Consider the following 11,929-nt stretch of genomic DNA (forward strand, 5'->3'; position numbering starts at 1 on the left):
GGCGGAGGATGGCCCGCGGTGTGCGCCAAGTTCCGCGCCGCCCGCACTCTCTCGGCCGTGGAGTCCCTCAAGGACCCCGAGACGGAGCCGTACCGCTCCAAGTACAGCGCTCGGGCGCTGCTGCAGGAGGTGAAGCAGCTGCTGAGCGCCGCCGAGGAGGGCGGCGAGGCGGTGCTGGCCGTGCGGCGGGCCGTGCTGGAGTACGAGCTGGGCGTCAACCACACCGACACGGAGGAGCTGTCGGCCGGCGAGGAGCACCTGCAGCGCTGCACGCAGCTCCTGGAGCCGCACCGCCTCTCCCCGGACTGCGTGTCCCTCTACATCCAGGCCCAGGTGGGCTGGGAGGCCGCACGGCGTGTCCGTGGGGCGGGGGGCTGAGGCGGAGCGGGGCCTTGCGGCTGCGGGCCGAGCCGACTGCTCTGCAATGGGCTGCCGAGAGATCCGGGGCGCTGCCCTGTCCCGACAGGTGATGCTGCTTTTACCGTAATAAACACGGCAGCCCTGGCCTTCAGTTCTTGCTGGAAGGAATCATTGACAGGTGCTGGCTGCTGGAGGGGTGCTTTTCTGGTTCTGAGCCTCCTGCTGATGCCTCTGGGCGTGCAGAGCATCTAAAATATATTCTCATTGGAACTGGGTTTTGACAGAGCAGCGTGCTCTTCTGGACAGACTGAGACAGAACTTGTACGAACTGTGCACGAATAAATTAGTGAAAGACCTCACTACGTCCAGAATTTATTTGTGATTCCTTAGCTCATTGGTTGTCATAGTGATGTTGGGAGATGATTTTATTGATGCATTATCCTGAAACGATAAATTGTTTGCTTTTCAGCATTGCCTGTTATATTTTCAGCTATTACATTTTGTCCCAGATGGGTAAATACAGTTTTGCTGGTGCTTGAAGTAGTAATATTTTCTCTTTATTCTGAAGAAGGGAATGCTGTTACCAAAATTAGTTCTTGCTACATGAAGATTCACAGAAGGGCCTTTACTTGAGCAATCTGTATATATATATATTGGTGTATATTGGGTATCTTAGGTGACTTTAGATGTACATGAAATAGACCAATTATTTAGATATCTCTGTCAAAAGTGGTTGCCCTAATTAGAGAAGGCTCCATAAGGGTTCCTCATCAAACTGTCCAGGAATTGTGGGCTAACGTGGAAAGGTGCAAGTGGAACAATGCTTGTCTTACCCTGGTTAAATTAGCTGAGTTGCCTGGAGCAGTGAGGTTACATCTGCTCCTTGTCCTTCAGTGTGAGGATTTGGACACGCTGCTACAAACCTGTCACCCTTTGTAAGGCAAGGGGATTGCTCCAGCTGAAATAAGATAACATCTTCCCACATGTTCCTGGGAGGATGTGGCTCAGGAGCAGAGGTTCCACTGTGCTTCTGAATTGGTGTGCTGGAAAGCAGCTCTTCTCTCTGTTAGCCCAAAGTCTGCATGGACTTCACTGTTTGGGGGCCTTCAGGAGCAGCAGGATGAAGTTTGTCATGCTGTGCTCCAGCAGTGATGGGTCTGCTGTTACCTGGCATTGTCCTGAGGTGTGGAGCTGAGCCCAGTGCTGGGAAATGAACCCTCAGCCCTCGGTCCCAAGGGCTAACAGGTTTGGGTGCTTAATTTAAACCATTTCTGATTTAAAAGCAGTGATTGTCAGTACTTCTCTGCCTTCTGGGATGTCTGGAGTGTCTTGCTGCAGCACTGACTGCTATTTTGTAAGAAGCAGCATTCCTTTTTCCTGCTGGGCCTCTTTCTTCAGCCCCGCTTCTGAGCTGATTTCTGAGCTTTTGCATAAGATTGTGTTTCCCAGTCTGTGTCTAATGGAATCTGGTCTGTTCCACTGCTTGGCCTTCGGCAAAGTGTTTCAGTTCATAAGCAGCATGTGATGTGCTTTCTTACAAAAATAGTAGAATGGAATTGAAAGGGACACAGGGCTGGCATACAGCTACACATTCTAATTATTTTGAAGGTTTTTGGGTTTTTTTTAGCCCTCTTGAGTTTTGTAGCAGCACTGCCTAGGATTTAAGTTAGCACATTAGACATAGATTATTATTAACACCTTCATTTTACTAACAAAAGTAGAATCACTTTTTGTCCAAGTTGGGTTCACAGATGCAGTAAGTTGCCATGTACATTGCTTGAACTTAAATCTGAAAGCAGTAATCTGTAACTTTTGGGTCTCAGAGGTGCTTTTCATCTCTTTCCATTGTTGAAAATATACAAGCATTCATTCCTAGCATATTTTTTTTCCTGTTTTTTTTTTTTCTATGGAGTCACAGTAACAAATTTCTGATTTCTTGTCTCTTTTTATGATATTTGTATGAATGGATGTAGAACACACCCTGTGGAAAAAGCTCATTATTTGAACATGCATGCTAGTCCTTATCTAGCAGTGTAAACAGAGAAGGACTGTGAGGTTTATTTTTAATGTGAAATTTGCTGTGTGAAAACCCCCTTCCTTTTGAGCAGCTCACAGTGAAATGGGTGGGCACGATTTCTGCTTTTTGAAATCCATTGTATTGGAACACACACACATATAAGGATAAAGACTGATCAATTGTTTGGGAAAAAAATGTGTAATGTAAATGGAATGTGACTATTTTTTTTTTCTTTTACCTTTAGAATAATCTGGGGATCCTGTGGTCTCAAAGGGATGAAATTGAAACTGCACAAACTTACTTGGAATCTGCAGAAGCCTTGTATAATCAATACATGAAAGAGGTACAGTGTTAATATCATGGCAGGTCTTTCTTTCATCTGCCACTTGCAGGTTAAGTAATCTTTGAAATAAACATGCAGTGGAATTTTGAGTTTCTGTGCTTTATACTGGCTGCTCTTATACTTTTGGCAAGTGATATTAATTGTCCTGCAGTATAGGACAAGGCAAATTAGAGCATTGCTTGCTAATTTCAACATAGAAAATAATTTTGCCCAAAAATACTGGTTCCTTTTGAAAGCCCTTTAATAATCCAAAGTTGACACCTGGTAGAATTTGGATTTTAATGAGGACTATTATTAAATCTTATCTTGGAAATGCAATAAAAATTTCCATTGCTTTCAGTGGGAAAAGGAAACAAAACTAATATTTGCATGGTTTGCTCTGACTGTGCAGTGTTTTGCAGGGGCAAGTAGTTTAGTTCCATATCCAAGAGGACAGTCTCACAGACAGCTAACACTCTCATGCATATTAAACAACCTTTTGCACTGTGGATTCTGCTGTGTATCCTACAAAGGCTCCCTTGTGCTATTTTTAAGCTCTTTGCAAAGCTGTTCCTACACTGATTTGCCTCAGGGACGGTTCTGGAGTGAGCTAAAAAACATTTGTGGCCTTCAAGAAGCAGTAGCTGCATCTCAGGACAGCTGAATAGGTTGGGCAGACCTTAGTTTCATGAAATTACAGGTTCAGTTCAGGTTTTACCATGAAATTGGTTTAGAGTCCCAATTATACTTGTGGAGATTATTATAATGGGCAAATCTTTCTTGGTTGGTTACTGTCCTCTTTGCAGCTCTGCAGCCATGCTGGCCTACAGTGATAGGAGAGGTAATAGATCTAGAAGAAATCCTCACTTGTGCTGAAAAGCTTATTTCCTGCTCTCTGGATCAGTTGGGCTAACCAGAGATACTGCATCACACTACAGACTTTCTCTCTAATTAACTCCTGGTGTTCAGCTTTGATATTTATACCCAGCCCCAGCTATCACATGATTGCCAAAAGCTTCTGGCACTTGCTCCAGTGATTATGAAATTAAACTGATACTATGATATAGTGGATTAAAGTGCTGCCAGGTATTTCACATTTGCACTGTAGACTTTTCTGAAACTTTAAATTTTTTTAGTAGTGGTTACTGAATATTTCTTGTGGAGCTTTGCTGCCTGACTAGGGTTATACCAACCTGATGATGGCTTGCTGCACTTTTCCCCCCAGCATTATTTGCCACTTACAGTTTAAGGCATTAGTCACACATAACTATGCTTTTAGAAGAAACTACAGATTTATGCAATGATGTCAACATTTGTCTTTCAGAAATTATAAATATGTGAATATACTTTTCTTAACATTCTCCATTTTTAGGCTGTCAGGGAGTCTTTGGTAAACTGCTGATGATGGAGACATTTTCCTGAGCTGGTGGATTTAGATATTTACTGACTGGGTTTAATTAACTTTCAAATTGGATAGGGTGGTTTCCCCCTCTAAAGCAAAACCAAGGCAAGGAGCTTGGGCTAATGAAGTCCACTTAGAAAGGAGAGTTGGAGAGCTCTTTCTGAGGGTAAGTAAAGGCATAAGGCTCAATATCAGAGATAGATCTGTAGATACAGGAAGGAGGCAAGAGTTTTGCTTACTGTGTCATTTCAGTTCTTTCCTTTGCAGGAATAGCTCTAGTCTTGCCAGAATATACTCCAAATCTTGTTAGAACATTTGTATCTAAAGAAAACAATAGAAAGAGTTACAAATTCACCTCTTAAAAACTAATGAGGTGTAAACAGAAACCTACAGATTAAAAGATCATATACAAAAATCTACATGCCTCTGGTAGGTTAAACATGCTTTAGTTTATTTGTCACTATCTGTTTCAGGAAGATTTGTTCATTTTTTAGGATGAGTAAAACACTTCTATTAAAAGCAAGTAAACCAGCCCATTCAGGGATTTTTAATGAGAAGCAGTCCATACATAGCATGTGTTCTTCCCTGTAAAGTGAGTGAATTCTCTGCCCTTGTTCCTGTTCCTGCCGAAGTCTGTATTAACTCATAAAAAGTATTTATTGAAACTGATTTTTATTTGTTGCATTTCTCTTGGGCTATGAAAGAAATATGATTAGGAAAGAGCTAGACAAGATGCACATTAACCTGGGCTTTGGCAGACACATTGGACACCTCCAGGATGCACTATGTAATGGGAGAAAAGCTGTCTTTAAAAGATGGTTTCATTTGAAGTGTTAAAATTGGCACCTGAAGTTATTCACAATTGCAAAGGAAAGGGGATAAGCACAGGCTAATAGAGCTGTGCCATAAGCAGTGTTGATCTGTTGGGGTTTGCCTGTGAGCTGTCTGGTAACATTAGTGACAATTGTCTTAAGGCAGATTTGGATACAGCAATGCCAGAAGGTGTATGGTTGTCTGTGTAAGGATTCTGATAAAACTTGTGGTTTAAAGAACAAAAAGTGCTTCTAATGGTGGGAATTACCATGTTTAATAAGTTGCATGTAGGTTATGCCTGATAGGAAGGTTTAGCAGCTTCGTCCTTCAAAGATGATGTGTGTTGTCTCATTTGTCTGAGTAAATGATCTTGCCAGTTTGTGGATGCTTTGCAAAAGTTAGTCTTCACAGCAGCTCTGCTGAGCACTCTGCACTTCATGTTCTCTGCAGTACTTCCTGCAGGATGTTTTCTTGCTACTGATCAGTGCAGCTGGGCAAACGAATATTTCACACTTGAAGGCGTGCTTGGTATTAAATTGATGCCTCCAAACCTGGTTATGTTATTGTACAAAATAAAGATGCCCAGTAGAGTCCTGTAGAATCCAGGCTGAGTATCTCAGGTGCAGGCAGCATGAATTGCTTTTGAGTACATGAGCAGAAGTCTCCTACAAGCTGTGAACCTTGCCATTCCGTGTGGAATTGTGACTTTCATCCTCTAAATCTCCTGAGTGTTGTGGAATTGCTCCAGAGAAGTGGCACTGAGAATGGGTTAAGCAAAGCTTTGTTAATTTGGGATTGGCAAATGGTAAATGATGTGCAGCCAGGAGAGGGAGCACCATGCCACAGAATAAGAAATGTAGTTTGATGAATGTATCACGTACCCTTGCAGGATGGAAATCCTCCCCTGGATCCTAGTGAACATTTCATGGCAGAAGAAGAAAAACTCACAGACCAAGAAAGATCCAAAAGGTGAGTGTTAAGCAGCATACTTACATAATTACTACTATTTAAAAAAAAAAAAATTATGAGGGTGTATTTAAGGAGAAAAAAAAATAAATAAATCTAAAGAGACTGTTGTTTTTTTCCCAGATTTGAAAAAGCCTACACACATACTCTGTATTACCTGGCACAAGTCTACCAGCACCTGGACATGATTGAGAAGGCTGCTCAGTATTGCCACACTACTCTGAAACGACAGCTCGAGTACTGTGGCTACTACCCAGTGGAATGGGCACGTAATGCTGCCACTTTGTCACAGTACTATCTCTCCAAGGTAATAAATCCAGTGCTTTTCTGCTGTAATTGTACCATTAATGTGACTGCCAACTAAAACAGTTGTTTAAACAGCTGTTTGAGACAGGGCTCCCTGATGAAGTAAAAATGTGCTCCTGTGAAACCACAAGTTGAGCACAAGATGCTTCTGACAGTTTTTTTCTGAAGGGGACATGGTGCATTTCCTCTGGTGTTGCAATGGCAGTGGGGAAGATTAACGGGGTGTAGACATGAGAAAAGCTCTATAGCTAATGAAATATTAGCAGTGATGTGATGTCATGTTCATAAGTAAACTTTAGGGTTATAATAATTTAATTTAAGATTCTTTCTTACATTGTTCTCTTAACAAAAAGCATCTGAGGGCCAACGTATGGCTTATTGTTTACAATAAATTATTGTCCTTTGTACCTTAGCATGTGCTCAAGAGTTGTTTGGACCTATGTGAACATTAAAGTGAACATGTGAGTTGGTAGCTGCTTGCCATGTGTGTGTTGATTCTAAACAATCTACTGTTAGGAAGTGCTTCAGCTTTATTTAGGAATTTCTATATTCCAGGCTATTTAGATGCTCTTTTCCGATGCTTAAAAAGATTCCTGCCCTTCCTAAGGCAGTTAATGCTGATTTCAATAGTAACTTCTCTCATTTCCATCTCTTTCTGATGCATTGATAGCACTCATTATTTAACTCTGCACTGCCAAATATGGGTAAAGGAATCTAGATCTGACTCACGGTGTTGACTTGTATGTCCGCTGGTTCCCACCAACATCCCGTGATGGTGTTTGCCACAAGGCATCACTTCCTTCACCTCAGGGCAGCCAGGGTAGCAGAGAACACAACAGTCAGAATGTTCATTGTGCATAGCCAATATTCCAGGCAAGGTTTGGTGTTGTGGCTGTGCTACAGAAAAAAAAAAACAAACAATTAGAAAATGTTGTATTCGGCAGTAGGTGTGGAAAAATTGTGTTTTCTTCCAGTGCCTGGGGCATTTGCTTCAGAGCCTCTCAGTTCTGTCATTTCCCTTGTGGTCATGTATGCTCACTCTTTGAGGTGAGGGGTTTGGCCAAGTGACAACAGTGCTTGAGCTGCTCTCACCAGTGCTAAATGCTGCTCTGTTTCTCTCAGGAATGCTTCATGGAGGCTCGACACTGTCTAGCAGCAGCCAGCGTCATCTTTAGCCAAGCTGGACAGGTGCCATCTGCTGAAGATGGTAAGTTTATAAAAATGATGCTTATTGTGGATTAAGCATCATTATGTGTTAGTGTTTAAAACTGAAGCTTACTAACGAGTACAAAACTTACCCCAGTGTTAATTTCCTAAAATGCTATTCAATAAATTACTATTCTACAGCTCAAGATTTCTGTAGACCCTGTGAGAAAAACTCAAGTGCTTGTTTCTGGTGTTTCAGAAAGCATACCAGAATAAAGCTGGAATTTAAAACAATGTCCACTTCAACAGTGGCAGTGTCTCTGTTCACCCATTTGGCTTTTGTACATGTGCTAAAAATGCATTTTGCCTCAGTGATCAGAGGGCAGTCATTCAGTGAACCAAACCAGATGCTTCCTGGGAATAGCTTTAAAAGGGGGAGCAAAATTGTAGCTTTTAAAACCCCAAATCCAGAAGGTACTTGTATTGTCTTTGTTGCTGGATGCTGCAGCCTCATCAGTGGCTGTTTTTGTAGCTGCCCTCCTCGTTGTCTGGGCACTGATGCAAAGGAACAACTTGGCAGTCCAGTGTGAATAGCAGTAGAAGGAACTTTTAGAGAACTGACCTTAGCTTTAAGGACCTGTGGTTCCATGATAGTGTCAGTGCTCTGTTTTAGGCCTAGTCTTTAATTACAGCACACCCTTTTATGTCTGTCTTGGGCAAGTGGAAGCTTCCAGTTGATAGAGGTTTAATTTGTGGATAGGGAGGAAGTTTGAGTCAACTAAATTCTATCTTGACTTCTTCCTGCACCATGCAGGAGTAGTGATAATCCTGTTTGTTTTGGTGAATAATTGCTTATCCTACCTTCCCTTCCTTTTCATGGGACAGAGAGCTGGGCTGTGATCTTGCAGCAGGTTATAACTTACAGACAGACCAGTACACAGTCAGCATTGGCCATTCTCAAGCACATTCATTTTATCATGTTAATGGGAATATGAACTAACACAGACATAATTAATAAATGTGTCTTTTCTTAGATTAGCAACAATTCTTAATTCCTTAATAAGAAATTGATTTGCTCTAATGAAAGATGAGTGCAGTGGGTCTGAGTCTGAAGCTGGCTTTTTATTTGCTGAACAGAAGTGCTGCTGTCCTGCAGGAATGTCCTCTCATTGTTCAGATAACTCACTGCCTTCTGCATAGACACTGGGAAATGAGTTTTCATTGAAATCTGGTTTATGAAAATGTTATCTTGAGACATCAGCAGCACTGCTATTTATGATAGTGGGGAGGCTTCAGGGAGAAAAATACAGAAGTTGTAGGACTAATAAATTTTATGTTTGTACCAGGTAGCTTAGCCAAAGGCAGTTTCCCCTGTTTTGTTCCCTTTTTTGGTAGCAAGTCTGGGCCCCTTGCAATACAAATGCCCTTATCCTCAGAAACAATTACTGGGCAAACAGCTGAATCTCAGAAAATAAATTATCCTGATTCCTTCCTCTTACTACAAAGAGACCTGGAAACCTTTTCCAGTAAAACACCTTGAAGATGAAAAGTCTTTTTAAAGATAGATTATGATCTATTTATTTTCAGATTCATATGTGACAGATCCATGTTAATCTATACAGGTTTCTACCAGAAATGACAGTTCACAGAACAATTACATAAACTAACATGGGGAGCACATTTCTGTCTAACCATGAGGAAAATTAAATACAAGTATATTCTTTGCATGTAATGTTTGAGGGTCTTCCTGGAGTGCTGGACTTCTCTTAAAGTTTTTATGTGTTTATGTCCATTCAGCAGATGAAACAGAGCCAGACCAGCAGGACCTTCCAGAGAGGAAAGCTGAAATTGCAAGGTGCTGGATTAAGTATTGCCTGAATCTTCTGCAAAGCGCTCGAAAATTGCTTGAGGTAACAGAAAATCTGTTCTGTAGCTGTCATTGTCTAACAGCAAGCTAAGCCTGCTTTGATGTTTGCAAGAGGAATCAATTTGCAGTTGGTAACAAGGAATAAGCAATTTCCCAGTGAACAAAGCAACAAATGTGTTGCAGTTTCATGTGTTTCATGGTATGCTTTGACTTAAATGTTGCACTTAAGAGTAATCACAGATAGGGGATCAGCTCTGTACAGAGTGATCAGTGCATTGCTTTTACAGCAGCTTCACAAAATCTTCCTCCTCTCTGCTGCATTTTCTTGCAGCTTGATTTGACAGATTCCTGCTTATTTAACTGCTAGTAAGAACATTGTCTTAATATGCAACAGTTTTCTGTGCTGATGTTCTCATTCGTTCAAGCATTTGATTAATTCAGATTTGATTCAGTTCACTTAATTCATTTAAGTATTTCTTCAGATGTTTAAACCAACATTTGCTGAAGCACTTTGTGAAGCAGAGCCTTTGGGCTTAACATTTATTCCTTTGGCTATTTTGTCACACGGGGTAGGGAGACTGAACCACCTTAATTTTATGTCTTTTCAGAATTGATAATATAATTTACATGATTCCTTTGTTAATATAAGGCCTCATATATAGATGATTTCTCTTTTGTCTTGTTGCTTACTAGTTTATATTTCAAAGGTGGCTCAAAATGATTCAGTGTAAGTCTCTCTTTATAAGCCAGATTAGTTTTTAATTAGCATGCTTTCTCATTTCAGGATAACATAGGAGAGCTGGATCCAGACAGGCAATTGGAACTTAAAGCCCAAAGGAAAAAAGAAGAGGATGAAAAAGAGAAGGGCAGGAAAAAAGCTGTCCTTTTTGGGACAAGTGATATATGTGACTCTGTCTTAGCCATGGAGGAGAAAGTGAGCAGCGTATACCCTTTAGATTTTCAAGAAGCCAGAGAAATCTTCCTGGTTGGTCAGAACTATGTTCAGGAAGCAAAAGAGTTCTTTCAGGTTGATGGTTATGTTACTGACCATATTGAAATTGTTCAGGATCACAGTGCTTTGTTTAAAGTACTTGCTTTCTTTGAAGAAGACTATGAGAGGCGCTGCAAAATGCACAAGCGTAGAATAGACATGCTGGAGCCAATCTATGCAGACCTGAACCCCCAGTACTACCTGCTGATCTGTAGGCAGCTTCAGTGTGAACTAGCTGACACCTATTATGAGATGATGGATTTAAAAGTGGCTATTGGTAACAGGTTAGAGAAACTAGACTCACACACAGTTAAAAAGATTAATTCTCTGGCTCAGTTTTCAATCAAGTATTATGAACTCTTCTTGGATTCTTTGAGGAACCCTGATAAGGTGTTTCCTGAAAAACTCGAGGAAGATGTTCTTCGCCCTGCAATGGTGGCTAAATTTCATATTGCACGACTGTATGGTAAGCTTATTACTTCAGATAGCAAAAAGCAACTGGAAAATATGCAGACATCATTGGAATATTACACATTTCTGGTAGACTATTGTGAGAAGTATCCAGATGCTGTCCCTGCCATTGAAACTGAACTAGAACTCAGTAAGGAGATGGTGAATCTTCTTCCAGCAAGCATGGAGAGGCTAAGAACAAAGCTGTCTTCTTTTGTATAAATACTTGCCTTGGAGGCAATGGGCACTGTCAGAGCAGTTACCTATCCAAGCCAGTGCTGTGGCACAGTACTGGTTGATAGAAGTAAGGTGTCTGCAGGGACATCCACCTAAAGCCTGCATTAGTGTAACCCTGTGGAAAACTCCGAGCTCTCCTGGTCCATAGCTCACCCTCACTAACGGTGTAAACTCTAAATGTAAAGTATAAGTCCAGCTAATGCTTTGTACTGTGTGTCCTATATGTAAATATCAACGTTTTCTCCCTCACAGCTTTTTCTTTGGTGTATGATTCAGTTTTTAAGTATAGTGCTGTATGAAAATAGTTTAAGAGAATCTTTTTCTCTAAGAAATTTTTTTCTAATAAACCTGAGGCACGTTCTTCCAACTAGAATGCATTTTATCTCTTTTAATGTCTGTCCCCAGGAAACTTTATCAATGTGAAGGGAACTTGTTTTCAGTATTTATTTTGTATGTTGCTTGTTGTTCTTTTCCCTTGTTAATCAAAACTTAGTTGATAGAAGCTCAATAAATGGATTAGCTTGGCTAAATGTTTCTTCAGGGTCCTTGGAATTCTGTTTCCTGTGTCTTGCTAAGAAACAATATACATTTTAACTTCGGCCAAAATAAAAAGTTGTGAAAGTGTTTCCATATGAGTGTCTTCAGTAAAAAACACACGAGCAATTGTAGTGCCAGAAGCCAGAGCAAGAAAGCAGCAAGCTTTCTTTGTGGTGGGAGGAGATCCTCTGCTCTAAATACACTGTAGAGTATTGACAGGTTACAGGTCCAGTGCTCTGGTGCTGCAGACGTTTGCCTAACACAGCTTGATACCATGGGTGGCTTCTTTGTGCTGCTCAGGGAGCCCAGGTGATGTTTGAGCAGGAGCTGCAGTTGGGACCTGTCTGAAGTTGTTTTAGATGAAATGCAGGCAGAGCACATGTTCCAGCTGCATGGTAAGAGATGATGGCCAGAGATGCCAGGGGGCATGAGGCAAGGGAAGGCACGGTGTGACTTTGTGCAGGAGTGCACCGGCAGTCTTAGCACTGACATGGTGACAGGGTGGGAAGGTGTTC

At 41.3% G+C, this 11,929-nt stretch overlaps 1 protein-coding gene across 1 annotated transcript; it reads left to right on the forward strand.

Moving 5' to 3' along the window:
• KIFBP (kinesin family binding protein) lies at positions 1–11,505 on the forward strand (the record flags this gene model as incomplete). Its single annotated transcript, XM_015632441.1, has 7 exons — positions 1–333; positions 2,622–2,720; positions 5,804–5,883; positions 6,004–6,187; positions 7,309–7,393; positions 9,130–9,242; positions 9,984–11,505. Coding segments are annotated over 7 exons (1,773 nt in total), but the record flags the coding sequence as incomplete, so codon positions are not given.
• Between the last annotated feature and the right edge of the window lie 424 nt (positions 11,506–11,929).

The sequence above is a fragment of the Parus major genome, chromosome 6, assembly GCF_001522545.3.
Source record: "Parus major isolate Abel chromosome 6, Parus_major1.1, whole genome shotgun sequence".
In the NCBI taxonomy this organism is placed as follows: Eukaryota; Metazoa; Chordata; class Aves; order Passeriformes; family Paridae; genus Parus; species Parus major.